This window comes from Panthera onca, chromosome C1, assembly GCF_046562875.1.
Source record: "Panthera onca isolate mPanOnc1 chromosome C1, mPanOnc1 haplotype 2, whole genome shotgun sequence".
Taxonomy (NCBI): domain Eukaryota; kingdom Metazoa; phylum Chordata; class Mammalia; order Carnivora; family Felidae; genus Panthera; species Panthera onca.
In genome coordinates this window covers 204,428,432-204,445,331 of record NC_138346.1, presented here as the reverse complement: position 1 = coordinate 204,445,331, position 16,900 = coordinate 204,428,432, and the positions used below count along the sequence as shown (strand labels likewise).

At 44.0% G+C, this 16,900-nt stretch overlaps 1 protein-coding gene across 7 annotated transcripts in view; it reads right to left on the bottom strand.

The window, feature by feature from the left end:
• Positions 1-1,016: 1,016 nt before the first annotated feature.
• Positions 1,017-16,900, bottom strand: part of LUZP1 (leucine zipper protein 1) — a 97,429-nt gene continuing 81,545 nt past the window's right edge. For all 7 annotated transcript variants that reach the window (XM_060626665.3, XM_060626661.2, XM_060626659.3 and 4 more), the window contains 2 exons: positions 3,045-6,232; positions 1,017-1,244 (listed from right to left, as the gene is read on the bottom strand). In XM_060626665.3, the coding sequence (XP_060482648.2) occupies positions 1,089-1,244; positions 3,045-6,113 (3,225 nt within the window). In that variant the 5' untranslated portion in view covers positions 6,114-6,232 and the 3' untranslated portion in view covers positions 1,017-1,088. The remainder of the gene's footprint in view (positions 1,245-3,044; positions 6,233-16,900) is intronic.

The window sequence follows — 16,900 nt, the reverse complement described above, 5'->3', positions numbered from 1 at the left end:
TAACCTGGGGCCCTCAGTGGGCACGTAGTACTTTTCCTCCAGTGAAGTCATCACGACAGTTTGCAGAAACCATGGGCCCACTTCTGTAGGAATGCATCAGTTCGGTAAAGTGCGATTCCTCCTCCTCCACGGGGGAATGAAGGAAGAGGAAGAAAGTCCATGCCTTTCATGGAACTATTGCTTTGTGGAGTGACTGGGGAAATGTTTCTTCCAGCCCACTTTCCCCCTTGCTGGGCACTTCCTAGAAGGCAGAGTATGCTGGGTCAGGCCCAGTTTAGTCCGGAAGTATTCCAAAGATGGAAACGACGGAGTCAGCCTGAAGTCTCCAGCCACGGGAGAGGAGCAGGCAGTGCCAGCAGCATTACGGGTGCCCAGAAAAGGAGATGCGTGAGGCTTGTGCACTTCCAGGTGCCTTTGGAAGGTGAGCATAGAGCCAGGGGAGGGGAGGGATGATGCCATTCCAATAGGTGGGTACCCGTGTGCTCTGCCCCCAGGAAACAATTGTCAGCCAGGGGGCGATGTCCGAGAAGCTTCAGCCTAAAGGTTGGTCCCGTAATCCCTTAGAGGCAGCACAGACCTCTTCTGCTGTACAAGTCTGAGGAACTCCAAAGGGGAAAGGAGTAGAAGCCCCCTAGATGGAGGTGATGGCTGCTAAGTCTTAGGGGGTACTTAGGCCCCCAGGGCAAACAAGGAGTGAACTGGATGCGGTGAGACGAAGAAATGAACCACACTGAAGGGGCTGCCCTCTGACCCACTGAGAAGCAGAGGAGAGCTTTCAGCTGTTGTGGTATGGTGAGGATACAAGGGGTTTCTAGATCTTTCCCCATTTGGGGGCCAGAGTGGCCCATCCGATCTGGGGACAGGGGCAAGGAGAGAGAACTCATGCATCAGGGAAGGCTGGGCTTGGGTGACTATGTCCAGCTTGTAGTTTCTGATCCCCTCTGGCCAACTGGCAAAATGACCCAAGCCACAGCCTGGTTTGCCACAGTCTCCCAGCCAAGGCCTGGCGTTTGCATCCTTCATAGGGCAGGAAGGCAGGAGAGCGGAGAAGCAGGAGCAGAGGAGACAGCAGACCTCACCCAGCTGGTTCAGTTGTCCTCGGCACAGGGCCTGGCTGGCCGTAACCGTTCCTCAGCCCGGGCTCGCCCGGGCTCTGGCAACCCCTGCTTCGCAGGCAGTTCAGACCGCTCCAGGGAGTTGTGCAGTCGTCTGTGGACACCGAGTGTGCAGTCGTCACCTTCCTCCTGTGCCAAAAATGACAAAAAGTGAGCTGCGAAGGACAGTAGCGAGTAACAAGACACACTCCCTCCCTCTCCCAGTGGTCTTCTTCAGCCTGGCAGAGGGAGGTACAGTGCAGACAGACAACAGCTTCACTGCAGAGATTCGCTTTGGCCTAAGGAAACCGGTAGACTACAAACTCCCAAGCTGCTGGGGCTCAGAGGGTAGACTGGCGGCTCACAACTGAGCAAGGGCGTGTGGAGGACGGGGCCTGCACCACGTGGTCCTGGAAGGAGGCCCAGAGATCCTTGAGTTTTGCGCATGCAGGCTGCATTTCCCTGCTGCGGAACAAGGGAGTATGTACTGCCGAAAAGGACACCGGAGCACGCTTTTCCTACTTTCCACTTATAAACTACCAAAAAGCCCAGGTGCCTTCCCTTTTGGGTCCTACACCTATGCCTTATCCTGTCTGTCAGCCAGAGCTTCAAGGGACTAAACACCCCTCTCTCTCTCTCCACTCTCCTACCAGAGTTCTGCCTTTTCAGCGTTGGTCCTTGAGAGAGAACGCAGATCAAAACAGAAGTATGAGAAACGTTGGCGGGGTAGAAAGAGTACTGGATTCAGAAACGGGAATCTTGCGGGCACCAGGGTGGCTCAGCAGGTTAAACTTCTGTCTCTCGATTTCGGCTCAGGTCATGATCTCGGTTTGTGAGTTCAAGTTGCACATCATCAGGCTCTGCACTGACAGCATGGAGCCTGCTTGCGATTCTGTGTCTTCCTCTCTCTTTGCCCGTGTTCTCTCTCTCAAAAATACACATTTAAAAACAAAAACAAAAAAAAAAAAAAACGGAATCTTGGATTCAAATCCTAGCTCTCATCCAATAATTCATTTGGGTGGCCTTGGGTATGACACTTTGTGTCTCTGACCATCAGTGTAAATCTAAAAAGTGGAGATAATACCTGCCCACAGGGCTCTTGGAGAAACTGTGCCAGTGGGAACGTGCTCTGTCAGATGGTGAGTACCCTATATGGACTCACAGGACATTTCAAGTGAATACACCTGCCTTTTAAAAAGAAGGAAACCACTTCCAAAACGTCTTTCATCCTCAGAGGCTCCACATCTAAAAAGACACTCCTAGGGGCTTCCCCTTTAGGTGCTGTTCTGACACTCTGACCCTCAGAGGCGGAGGTGGTTCTGGATTTATCTATCCTGTAATGAGCCGTACTGAACTAGTTCTGCCCTCAGACTGATGACAAAATGGTTTAGACAAAATAAAGTGACACGTGGACACAAAGTATATAAAGTAGGCCCAGTGGAAGCCTCACTCTCCTCCCCCATAGGCCAGCAGCTGGCAAAACTTGGCTGTGAAAACCCTCTCCCTGCCCCCCCCACCCCCGTCCTACGTGTGCTACAGAAGGGTCACCGGGTACCCTGGCATAGGGCTTCCCAGTGGCCGCAGCTGGTTCTTGGGCTTCTAGGTGCTGCTCTACAGGGTTTTAGGGGGAGGTTTTTTTTTTCGCTGTGCTGGCAAACCAAGAGAATGGAGGCTAGATCTCTCTTTTTTGTGCGACCTTCATATATAGAAGAGACAAACTGGAAAAGGGAGTTTGGGAAACTCCTGCTGCTCTCTGGCAAACACCTCCTTCAAGGTACTAAACTCTTCTTCAAGGCCAAACCTACCTTATTTTCAGTTCTCTGAGCAATCCAGCTAGCTCTCCCAGGATTTCTCAGCCGCATAATCCTGAGACACACAGGCCAGAGCAGAAGGAGCAAAGAGGAAGGTAAAAGAGTAAAGGGGGGAGGGGGGGGCAGCAGTGGGGCTCACCGCGCCTGCCGAGTGGTTCCAGGCTGCAGCCGAGGCAGTGTCTCCCACCCGATTCCGACGAGTCAGCACCTCAGACACGGTGAGGCTACTCTGGGTCCTTCTGGAGGTGAGCTCAGGGGCATCCCCTGAATTTCCTGCCCTTTGAGCACCCTGCTCACAAAGGTACAACTTGGGCTGTCCAAGGTCTGAACAGTCTGTGGAGGCCCTCTGGGTGTAGGCGTTGGTGGCTTCCACGTTTCTACCTATTCGAGTTGGGGGGTCTTCTAAGGAGTTCAAGTCTCGCCTACTCTTCCAGGCGTTCCGCACAGTAACGTGTCTGGCATCTGAAGAGCCCACTTCTGAAGGGGCACTATGGCTTTTCCACCTGATTGTCTCCGCTGGGGGGGCATGGCTGTTCCTCTCCACAGGATCTGATGGCTTGATTATAATGCTGCTCCGAGAGACCACTGTTTCTGGCTTGTTCTTCAGGGGCCCATCTCCCATTCTTTCAGCTTCTGTGAACTGCAGAGCAATGTCATGTTTGTGAATGGAGAGCTCAAAGGGGGAGCTGACGTGGTTGCTGACTGATGTGAGCTCTGCTGGCCCAACCTGGATGTTGCTGGTGGATGTGTGCCTTTCCCTCGGGGCCTCACCTGGGGCAGCTCTGGGGCTGCCGCTGTCAGAGGGGTAGATAGTTATGCTGCTTGTCACCTTGTTTGGCCCTGGTTTGGAGGTGGATTTCTGCTTCTCCATTGTGGCCTCAGTTCCAGATCCTCCCATGATTTTTTTCACATCCTTATCAATGATGACAGGTTTGATGATGGCTCTAGACCGCAACGCCTCTCTGGGGCTAAAGGGCCGCTGGCTTTTGACCCCAGCACCATTGGCGTCTGGGAATTCCGTGGCATTGGTGGAGGCTCTGACAGGTTTCACAGACTCACTTTCTGTCCCAGCATCTTTATCATTCTCAAACAGGGAGGTTCTGAGTCCCCCTCGGGATTTGGCTCTCTCTCTAGAGTTGGGTTGGTGTTTGAGCTCTGGCTCTGGAGTGATGGTGGTGTTTACCAATTTGGCAGTAACAAGAGACGTCACATCCACGTCGTCATCTGAGTCTGGCTTCTCTCTGCCACTGGGCTTGATGACCCGGCACCTCAGGGTCTCATGTTGACTGCTGTCTTCCATCACGACTGCTACGGGTTGATCAACACCTTCTTTATTTGGGGTTGAAAAGCCCTGAAGGATGTTCTCTTGGCTTCTGGAATTATAAGGATACTTTGATAAAAGTGGAGGCTTGGAATTTGGGGAAGTGGTATCAGCCTCCAGGCCACTGACAGCCTTTTTGCCCTTGGAGAGCCCTTCTGAGGAAGATCTTCGGGATGAGGCCAGAGCTCCAACTGCCTTAGGACTGCCACAGTCTGCAGCCTGGGTTACCTGACTTCCATTGCCAGGTACCTGCCCCCTTTTGCCAAAGAGGGCCTCAGAAGGGGTGTCAGAAGCCTTGTCAGCTCTACCCAGTACGTCACTGGGAACAGATCCATGGTTGGTATTATCACTAAATGTTCGTGTTGTCTTCTCCACTTTTCCCTTCAACCCACCCTCAGTACCTGGTTTGGGAGTACTCTTCCAAGCTTTACTGTGCTCCTGAGCAGCAGGTGGGTAGCGGCTAAGCACTGAAGGCTGCTCCCTGGACTTCTTCCCTTCACTCTGAGAGGAGCCAGATACAAATCGGTCTTCAGTTCTCCTTGTCTCCTGAGTCCCACTGTCTGTACCCGCCCCGATGTTGGAAGCTTTGGCTGCCCTCCTATTGGTGAAACTGGGAGAGGAAACCTGCCTATTGCCCAGAGAACAGTTTTCATTGTTGAGCGCAATATCTCTGTTTCGATGCCTCTCCCGCTTCTGCTGAGGGGACAGTTCCCGCGGTGTGTGCTTGGACACAGGTACCTCATTGCCATGGCCTCTTAACTTAGTCCTCTCATGCCTGCCTTTGCCGGACAGGAAAGCCTCTTCCCCTTCTACCTCCCCGTTCTCTAACTCTTTCTGTTTCTTGATTTGTAGCTTTATCTCCTCCAGCTGGCTGGCTAAGAGTTTGTTTTTATTTTGTTCACTTAGGTAATTATCCTGAAGATCATTATTTTTGGCCCTCATTTTCTTAAGCTCTTCTTCCAAAGATTCAAAATGTTTGATTTGTGTCTTGAGTTTCTCAATCTCTTGGTTGAGATCTTTAACTTTGTTGTCTTCTTGATTTCGGTTCTTTTCGTTTTCTGATTTGTTTCTTGTTTCATTCTCTACCTGCTTTAGATAGTCCAGAGCGCCCTTCCTTCTTGATTCTTTGCACGGCAGTGTGGAGGAGATCCCGTCCTCAATCCGCAGGTCATTCCTTTCCAGAAGATTAGAAGCGTTCCTTGAATAATCTCGGTTCATTTTTTTGTTCTGCTCCAGTTTTTGAGTGAGCTCTTTTATCAGTTTCTCATTCTCTTTCTCCTTTTCATTCAAGTATTTTCTCTCACTTACGAAGTTCAGAGTTAATGACTTCAGTTTTTCTAACTCTGACACTAAACTCTGCTCAGTTTTATCCAGGCGGTCCTCGGAAGATTCTAGTTCTTTCACTTTGACCCTGAGCATTTCCAGCTCAGCGGAGATCTTCTTTGTCAGGTTTCTCTCCTCATTCAGGCTCAGACAGAGTTGGGTACAGTCGTTCTTACTCCTGCCAAAGGCTTCCTCCAGCTTCTCCAGTTCAGCCATTCGTTTCTGAAGCCGTTCAATCTCAGATTTCAGCTCCCGGGTGAGGTTTTCTTCCTCTTCAAGCTTCTCCTTCATCAGCTGACACAGATCCTCTGCTCTCTTAATTTCCTCATCTTTGCCTTCAATTCTCAGCACTCGCTGGCGCAACACTTCAATCTCCGCCAACATGCTGGAATTGCTGCCTTCCGCCTGAATCACCTTGTCCTGGAGATCCAGGAGCTCATCCTCTGCTCTCTGGAGGTTTTTTGTGGCTTCCTCCAACTCATCGAGGCGGCGACTTAGACTTTGTAACTTAAACCGCAAGTGGCGGCTGGAGGCAGTATCCTTGTAGCTTGTAAATTCAGCCATGTCTACTGCTAGCCGGTGTGGGCTCCTAGAGGCATCCAGTTCCACTCAGGGGGCTGAGAAATGGTTACCTTTCTCTTGGCATCCACAACCTTCTTTGGCAGCTGGAGACCATTATCAGTCTATAGAAGGAAAGCAGATATACACAATGGAATATTACTCGGCAATCAAAAAGAATGAAATCTTGCCATTTGCAACTACGTGGATGGAACTAGAGGGTATTATGCTAAGTGAAATTAGAGAAAGACAGCTATCCTATGACTTCACTCATATGAGGACTTTAAGACACAACAGATGAACACAAGGGAAGGGAAGCAAGAATAATATGAAAACAGGGATGGGGACAAGACATAAGAGACTCTTTATATAGAGAACAAACAGAGGGTTGCTGGAGGGGTCGTAGGAGGGGGGGATGGGCTAAATGGGTAAGGGGCATTAAGGAATCTACCCCTGAAATCATTGTTGCACTATATGCTAACTAACTTGGATGGAAAGCAGAAAGCATGTCAGGCAGCAAATCCAATTATCTGTACTTCAGCTCCCAGTTGTTAACAGACCTCTCGTATTAATTCTTGTGCCTAGAACACAGCAGGTGTTCAAATCTGTTGAATGAATAAATTTTCATAAACCTGCAGAAAAACACTGGTTTTTCTTTATGACTGATGTTGAGGTGATACCTACTTTCATCCTAATGAAGAATGCTACCAGTGGCTGCATGGCAAAAAAACACAGAAGAATACCCCATTTCTCATGGCAAGCTCTTTACCATCTCTTTACCATCTGCCACCTACATAATGTCAGGAGAGTCATCTCAGGAGAGTAACAGCTCCAGTTTTACTTAGTTGTAAAATGGGTATAATAATCCCTACCATATCTCTCCCCATTATCATTCTGAGATAATGCATAGAGCTCTAGGTAACAAAGCAGTAAATAATCCTAAGATTATTAAGAACTACAACAGCTTCAGGGAAAGAAGTAGATTAGTGAAAAAAAGTCACCTCACTGACACCAGGGAGATAAAAGGACCTAGGCTCCGTGAGGGGAGAAACAAAAGGGTATATATCCCTAGAGAATTTATAATCTTCGGCCTGCCTTCACTTGAGTTCAGAGTTCAGATTTACCCTGCCTTGAGGGGTCTGATATCAACTTCTCCTCGCAGAGAATCTAACCAAAAATGGTCTCAGCCTGGTAAAATCCCTGGGAAACCTACCAGAGGTAAACAAAAATACTCTGGAGAGAGAGACTCTCTACCAAGGTCACGTAAGAGTCCCATAGATAAAGTCCTGCTGAACCTGAGTTTACAATTCTAAATTACAAAACACAGAAGGACCAATCTTTTACTATGACTGAACAACAGGTATTTACACCAGTAAGAACCAACGTTAGTAAGACGCACTAGAAACTGTAAGTACATTCCAGTGTTTAAAGTCATAAAAGAAGGAATCAAAACCAGGAGACAAGAAAATGGTATCAACAAAGATCAGAAGATTTTTAAATTAACCAAATAGACTCGCTTAGAAATGGAAAAAAAAGTGGCAAATTAGATGCAAATGAAAAGAATGCAGTATTTGAGAAGAGATATAAGGAGATTACAAAAGGTAGCACAAACTTAAAAATTTTGTGAAAGAAAGGTTAATAGGGGGAATAAAATACAGAGGTCCAAAAATGAAGTTTTAACAGGTGGCCCAAAAGGAGGGAACAGAGAAAATGGGGGAGAGGCAGAACTACTAGCTAAGTATTTTTCAAGAGTTGATGAAAGGGAGCCTCATATTTAGGAAACAAAGTCCCAACCAAGCAGGGTAAAAGTTAAATCTGCACCTAGACACATGATAAGGATACAGCAGAATACCACAAAGAGAAGAGAAGCAACAAGAAGGAAGAATATTCTATGAAGAAGTAACAACTGAACTGGCTTCTCAACAGAAACTTAAGTGTCAAATAGAAGACAAAAGACATGATGGGGCACCCGGCTGGCTCAGAGCGCGCAACTCTTGGTTCTCAGGGTTGTGGGTTTGAGTCCCATGCTGGATGTACAGATTACTTAAAAATCTTTTTAAAAAAACAAAACAAAACAAAAAAACTAGAGAGGTGCCTGGGTGGCTCAGTCGGTTAAACATCCTGAAGACTTCAGCTCAGGTCATGATCTTGTGGTTCACGAGTTCAAGCCCTGTGTCAGGCTCTGTGCTGACAGCTCAGAGGCTTGAGCCTACTTCGGATTCTCTCTGCCCCTCCTCTGCTCACACTCTGTCTCTCTCTCTCTCTCTCTCTCTCAAAAATAAACATTAAAGAACTTATCAAAACAGTATGAAGGTTCCTCAAAAAGTTCCTGCCCTACTAGGTGTATATCCAAGGAATACAAGTGTGCTGTTTTGACGGGGCACATGCACCCCAAGGTTTATAGCAGCGCTATCGACAATAGCCAAAGTATGGAAGGAGCCCAAATGTCCATCGGCAGATGAATGGATAAAGATGTGGTGTGTACACACACACACACACACACACAATGGAGTATTACCTGGCAATCAAAAAGAATGAAATCTTGCCATTTGCAACTACGTGGATGGAACTAGAGGGTATTATGCTAGGTAAAATAAATCAAAAAAAGACAAACATCATATGACTCCACTCATATGTGGAATTTAAGATACAAAACAAATGAATATAAGGGAAGGGAAGCAAAAATAATATAAAAACAGGGAGGGGGACAAAAAATAAGAGACTCTTAAATACAGAGAACAAGGTTGCTGGGAGGGGCTGCGGGTGGGGGATGGGCTAAATGGGTAAGGGGCATTAAGGAAGACACTTGTTGGGATGAGCGCTGGGTGTTACACATAAGGGATAAAGCACTGAAATCTACTGAAATCATTGCACTATATGCTAACTAACTTGGATATAAATTAAAAATAAATTTTAAAAATTAAAAAAAAAACAGGACACCTGGGTAGCTCAGTCGGTTAAGGGTCCCACTCTTGGTTCCAGCTCAGGTCATGATCTCATGGTTTGTACGTTCGAGCCCCAAGTCAGGCTCTGTGCTGACAGCGTGGGATTCTCTCACTCTCCACCCCGGCCCCCCACTCTCACTCAGACTTAAAAAAAAAGACAAAAGACGTAATATCTTTATGAAAGAAGGTACAATTGAAAACTTTTCAGAACACAAAGGAAAATAAAAACCTAAGTGTTTATTATTAACAGACTTTCACTGAAAAAACTATTTATGGATGTAATTCAGAATATAGATGGGGCACCTGGGTGGTTCAGTCGGTTAAGCATCTGACTCTTGATCTCAGAGTCATGAGTTCCAGCCCTGTGTTGGGCTCCACGCTGGGGGTGGAGCCTACTTAAAGGAAAAGAAAAGAATATAGAAAATGATCACTTAGGAAAGGCATGAGATGCAAGAAGAAACAGTAAGCAAAGAAATCAACCCAAACAAGCATGGGTTCAGTTAAAGAATAAACAAAAATTAACTGGGAGTGGGAAGGGGAAGGGCAGGATAAAACCAAAGTGGAACTACCTGAAATGGTAGATAATAACATGTTAAGTCCTAAAGAAGGAAATCAGAATTCAAGTGTTCTTAAAACTCTGTATTTTGAAGGAGGAGGATGGAATTACTACAACTTTAGACCTTGGTAAGAGTAGATATTAATAATATATCTGATAAGGCATCAATAAGCAGAGTATATATAAAGAACTCCTACAACCTAACAAAAAACAAACAACATGATTAAAAACTGGGCCAAGGACTTGAATAATTGATCCAAAGATGATACCCAAGTGACCTACAAGCATATGAAAAGATACTCAACATCATTCATCATTAGGGAAATGCAAATCAAAATCACAATGAGATATCACTTCACACCCATCAAGATGGCCACTATCAAAAGAACAAGTGGTGGTGAGAATATGGAGAAATTGGAACCTTGTGCACTGTTGGTGGGAAAATAAAATGGCAAAGCTAAACAGTATGGCAGCTCCTCCAAAAATTAAAAATAGAATTACCGTATGATCCAGCAATTCCACTTCTAGGCCTAACTATAAAAAAATTCAAAACAGGATCTTAAAGAGATAATTTGTACAGCTATGTTCATGACAGCACTATTGCAACCAAGTGTCTGTCTATCAATGGATGATGGAGACACAAAATGTAGTATATGCTACAGTGAAATGTTAGCCTTAAAAAGGAGACCTGGATGAACCTTGAGGACACTGTGCTAAGTGAAACAAGCCAGTCACAGAAGAGAAATAGTAGATGATTTCACTCATATGAGGTATCTAGGAATATTCAAATTCAAATAAACACAGTAGAATGGTAGTTGCCACAGGCTGGGGGAGGGGGAAATGGGAGTTACTGTTTAATGGGTATGGAATTGCAGTCATGCAAGATAAAAAAAACTGTTCCAGAGACTGGTTGCACAACAATGTGCAAATATATACTTAACCCTACTGAACTGTAAATGGTGAATATATCTTATGTTATGCATTTTTTACCACAGTTTAAAAAAAAAATTAAGGGAGGAAAGAAGTAAAAAGCACAGAGACGGTAGGGCAGATTTCCCACTTCTGGTCCAGAAATGCAAATGTAAAGAGCTTAGAAGTCATCACTCTGTGTCTTAATCTATAAAAAACTGAACAGACTGAAAATTCACAACTCTTCTTAGATCCATGAGAGAAATGAGGTCACAAAAACCACTTCCCTAAAACTTAGACAAGTGGATGCAAAGAATCAACAATTTACAAAAATAGAAATTCACCAGTAGAAACCTCCATGGGGAACCAGCAGCAGGGTAGGAAAACCTAAACTGCAATTGACAAACTGCTGGAGGCTCAGTGTGGACAACTCGGAGAGTTAAGAACAAGAGGGAATCTGTGTTAGGGGGGGATGCCCCCCATTTGGTGAGCTTTACCTCCATGAGTTGTACGAGGACTCCCCGCCCTGTGCATCCAACAGGGGAGTGTTAAACCAACCGTTTTGAAACCAGAACCTGGGGGAAGGGAAATACCCAATTCCTGCTCCCTCCAGCCATCCTGTACCACCTGAGAGGTATGGGAGGTTGGGAGGAGAAGGGGAAAAGGCTATCACTAAAGGCCTACTTACCTCAGTTTTTTTTTTACCCAGGACATCGTGTCCTGCTTTCACCAAAAAAAATTATAAGGCATACTAAAAGGCAAAAAATAGTTTGAAGAAACAGAGCAAGCATCAAAACTGGACTCAGAAATGGCAGATGTTGGAATTACCAGAAATTTAAAATATCTACTGTGATAAGGGCTCTAACGGAAAAAGTAGTCACCATACAAGAACAAATGAGTAACAGAAATGGAAGTTCTAGGAATCCACAAAATGTTACAGGCACCTGGGTGGCTCAGTAGTTTAAATATCCGACTTTGGCTCAGGTCATGATCTCGTGGTTCATGAGTTCCAGCCCCATATCCCTGCTTGGGATTCTCTCTCCCCATTTTTCCCCTCCCCAACTAGCACATGCATGCACGCTCTCCCTCTCTCTCAAAATAAATAAATGGGAAAAAAACCCACATATTTTAATTTTTAAATTTTTTTAAGTATTTATTTTTGAGAGAGAGAGCACAAGCAGGGGAGGGGCAGAGAGAGAGGGACACAAAGAATCTGAAGCAGGCTCCAAGCTGCATGCTATGAGCACAGAGCCTGATGTGGGACTCGAACTCACAAACTGTTGAGATCATGACCTGAGCCAGAGTCAGATGCTTAACCAACTGAGCCACCCAGGTGCCCCAAGACCATATATTTTTTAAAACAGAGATCAAAAATACTGTTACAGCAATGAAGACTGCCTTTGATTATCTTATCAGTAGACTAACAGAACCAGAGTAAAGACTCTCAGCTTGAGGGTATGTCAATAGAAACTTCCAAGCCTGAAAAGTAAAGAGAAAAATGACTAAAAAAAAGGGAACAGAACATCCAATAAGTATGGGACAACTACACTTGTAATGGGAATTAACAGAAGAAAAATTTGAAGCAATAATGACTGAAAATTTTCCCAAAATTAGTGTCAGACACCAAATAACACCAAGCAGGATAAATGCCATAAAGACAAAAGAAAAACAAAAACCCAATACCTAGACATACCATATTCACACTGCAGAAAATCAAGGATAAAGAAAAAAATCTTGAAGCCCAGGAAAAAAAACACCTAACCTACAGAGTAGCAAAGATAAGAATTCCATCTGACTTCTCAGAAGTCATGCAAGCAAGAAGACAGTGAAGTGAAATATTTAAAATATTGAAAGGTAAAACAAAACAAAAACCCAAAACTACAATTCTGTACCCCACAAAAAAGAAAAAAAAAATCAGTACCATTTCAAAAGTGAAGGAAAAATAAAGACTTAGACAAATAAAAATTGAGATCTGTTGCCAGTAGACCTGCCCTGCAAGAAATGTTAGAAGAGTTCTTCAGGGGCATGTGGGTGGCATCCAACTCTTGATTTCGGCTCAGGTTATGATCTCATGGTTCGTGGGACAGAGCCCTGGGTTGGGTTCTCTGCGCTGAGCACTGACAGCACAGAGCCTGCTTGGGATTCTCTCTCTCTCCCTCTCTCTGCTCCTTCCTCTCCCCCCACTCACAAGTATACCCTCTCTCTCAAAATAAATAAATTTAAAAAAAAAGAAGCTATTATACCAATTATACAATTTTCTACAAATTCTTCCAGAAGTTAGAAGCAGAGGAAATACTCCTTAGCTCATTCTGAGGCCAGCATTACCCTAACATCAAAACCAGACAAAGAAAAACAAACCCCACAGACTAAGATCTCTCATAAACATAGATGTAAAAATCTTACAAAATATTAGCAGATCTAATCCAACACTGTATAAAAAGAATTTCAGACCATGACCAAGTGGGATTTATCCTGAGTATACAAAACTGGCTCAACGTTCAAAAATCAATTAATGTAATCCAGCTTGTCAACAGACTAAAGAAGAAAAATCACATGATCTTATAAAAAGATACAGAAAAAGCATCTGACAAAACCCAATACCCATTCACAATAAAACTCAGGAAATGAGGAATAGAGGGAAACTTCCTCAACTTTATTTAAAAAAAAAAAAAAAAATCTACAGCTAGCATCATACTTAAAGGTGGAAAACTGTTCTCTGATCAAGAACAAAGCAAGAAGTCCCCTTACCACAGCTTCTCAAAACTGTACTAGAATCCTAGCTGATATGGTAAGACAAGAAGAAAAACAAAAAAAGGGGGGGAAAGAAGAAATGAAACTCTTTGTTTTGCACAGGACATGACTGTAGAAAACCCAAATGAATCAACAATAACAAAAAAAAATTCCCCAGAACTAATAAGCAACTACAGCAAGAACGCAAGATACAAAGTTAGCATTCAAAAGTCAGCTGTAGGGCACCTGCGTGACTGGAGTCAGTTAAGCGTCTGACTCTTGATTTCAGGTCATGCTCTCACAGTTCAGGAGATCAAGCCCTGCATCGGGCTCCATGTGCTGAAAACGAGGAGCCTCCTTGGGATTCTATCTCTTCTCTCTCTGTTGCTGCATGCATGCTTTCTCAAAATAAATAAGCTTAAAAAAAAAAGTCAGTCTCTTTCCTATATACCAGCAATGAACAAATGGAATTTGCAATTAAAAACATAATACCATTAGAGGCGCCTGCGTGTCTCAGTTGGTTGAGCGGCTGACTCTTGACTTAGGCTCGGGTCATGAGTTCATGGTTCGTGGGATCAAGCCCTGTACTGGGCCTGCACTGACAGCATGAAGCCTGCTTGGGATTCTCTCTCTCTCCTCTCTCTGACCCTCCCCCTCCCCCCAAATAAATAAATAAATAAACTTTTTTTTAAAAACAATACCATTAAAAAACACACACACAATACCATTTACATTAGCACCCAGCTCCAAAAAAAAAAGAATTACATAAATATAAGCCTAACAAAATATGTACAAGACCTATGTAAAGAAAACTATATAAAACTAATGGATTGGGGCGCCTAGGTGGCTCACTCAGTTAAGCGTCCGACTTCAGCTCAGGTCATGATCTCACGGTTTGTGAGTTCAAGTCCCGTGTCGGGCTCTGTGCTGACAGCTCGGGGCCTGGAACCTGCTTCTGATTCTGTGTCTCCCTCTCTTTCTGCCCCTCCCCCACTCATGCTCTGTCTCTCTCTCTCTCTCTCTCTCTCTCTCTCAATAATAAATAAACATTTTTAAAAAACTGATGAATCAAAGAAGAATTAATAAAGAGATATTCCATGTTCATGGATAGGAAGACTCAATAATGTCCAAATGTCAATTCTTCCTAACTTGAAAGAGTAAATGTAATCCCAATCAAAACCTCATGCAAATTATTTTGTGGATATCAACAAACTGATTCTAAAATTTATATGGAAAGGCAAAAGATCCGGAACAGCCAACACATATTGAAGAACAACAAAGTTGGGAGACTAACACTACCTGATCTCAAGACTTAACTATAAAACTGCAGTATTCAAGACAATGTTGTATTGGTAAAAGAATAGACAAATAAATCAAAAGAACAGAAAAGAGAGCCCAGAAATAGATCCACATAAGCATAGTTAACTGATCTTTGACAAAGAAGCAAAAGCAATACAATGAAGCGAAGATGGTCTTTTCACCAGGTAGTACTGGCACAAATGAACACCCACATTCAAAACAACGAACCCAGACACAGACCTTAAACCCTTCAAAAATACTAACTCAAACCGGGTCACAGACCTAAATGTAAAACATAAAACTATAAAGTGCAGGGGCCCTGGGGTGGCTCAGTCAGTTGAGCATCTGTCCAACTCTTGATTTGGCTCAGGTCATGATCTCACTGTTAGTAAGTTCCATCCCTGCATCAGGCTCTGCACTGATAGCGTGGATCCTGCTTGGGATTCTTCCCCTCTCTGCCCCTCACCCACTAAATAAAGAACAGACTTAACAAACTTTAAGTTAACAAACTTAAAAAGAAAAAACTATACAGTGCCTAGAAGGTAACAGACCAGAAAACTTAAGATGACCTTGGGTATGGTATGATGAGGACTTTTTAGATACAATACCAAAGGCATGATCCATAAAAGAAATAACTGGTAAGCTGGACTTCATTAAAATTAAAAACTACTCTTCAAAAGACAATGTTAAGAGACTGAAAAGATAGGCTTTACAGTGGGAAAAAATATTTGCAAAAGACATATCTGATAAAAGAGTGAGTGTAAACCTAAAATACAAAGAATCCTTAAAACTCAACAATAAGAAAATAACTTGATTAAAAAAATGGCCAGATAAGATATACAAGTGGCAAATAAGCATATGAAAAGATGCTCCACATCATGTCGTCAGGGGAACACAAAACAATGAGATATCACTATACACCTATCAGAATGGCCAAAATCTGAAACACCAACAATACCAAATGCTAGTGAGAATGTGGAACAACAGGAATTCCCAGTGCTAGTGGGAATGCAAACTGATACAACTTCTCTGGAAGACAGTTTGGTGGTTTCTTACAACTAAACAGTTTTACCCATATGATCCAGCAATAGCACTCCTTTGTATTTACCCAAAGGAGTAAAATCTGCATGTAGATATTTCTAGCACCTCTACTCATAACTGCCAATACTTGGAAGCAAACGAGATGTCCTTCGGTATTGAGTGGATAACCTGTGGTATATCCAAATAATGGAATATTATTTGGCTAAAAAGAAATGAGCTATGGGGTGCCAACCATAGCATCAAACTTCGGCTCAGGTCATGATCTCATGGTTCGTGAGTTCGAGCCCTGCACTGGACTCTGCACTGACAGTGTGGAGCCTGCTTGAGATCCTCTTTCTCTCCCTCTCTCCCTCTGTCCCTCCCCTAGTTGCACACACTCAAGTGTACTCTCTCAAAACAAACTTTAAAAAATTTGAAAGAAAGGAAGAAGTTATCAAGCCATGAAAACACAAGGAGGCAGCTTAAAAGTAAAAGCAGCCAATCTGAAAAGGCTACATACTATATGATTCCAGCTATATGACATTCTGGTAAAGTCAAATTATGGAGACAATAAAAAGATCAGGAGAGATAAACAGAGTGAATTTTCAGGGCAATAAAGCTACTCTGCATAATACTATACCAGTAAATACATCTCATTATAAATTTGTCCAAACTCAGAGAATGTACAACACCCAAGAATGAGCCATGTAAACTATGGACTCTGGGTGATAATGATGTGTCAATGTAGGTTCATCAGTTGTAATGAATGTGGATAATGAGGGAAGCTGTGCACATGTGGGGGCAGGAGGTATATGGGAAATCTCTACCTTCTGCTCAATTTTGCTGTGAACCTAAAAGTGCCCTTTAAAAAAAAGGTAATTTTCATAGACAACAAGCTTTATGGGAGGGCGGGGCGAGTGCTGAGAGGAGGCTGCAATTTTAAATAGCGCAATTAGGGTAAGCAATTAGGGTAAGCCTCAAGGTGGCGCCTACGCAGAGACTTGAAGGAAGCAAGGAAGAATGTTTAGGGAAGAACATTCCAGGCAAAGAGAAAACTGAAGACAAAGACCACAAAAAAAAGAGCATACTCAATGTATTCAAGGAATATGAACAGCGTGTCTGGGGCTGAGGGAACAAAAGGAGCGGATCAAGAGATGGGGTTGAAGGGGCGCCTGGGTGGCTCAGTCAGTTAAGCGTCCGACTTCGGCTCAGGTCATGATCTCACAGTCCATGAGTTCGAGCCCCACGTCGGGCTCTGTGCTGACAGCTCAGAGCCTGGAGCCTGCTTCAGATTCTGTGTCTCCCTCTCTCTCTGCCCCTCCCCTGTTCATGCT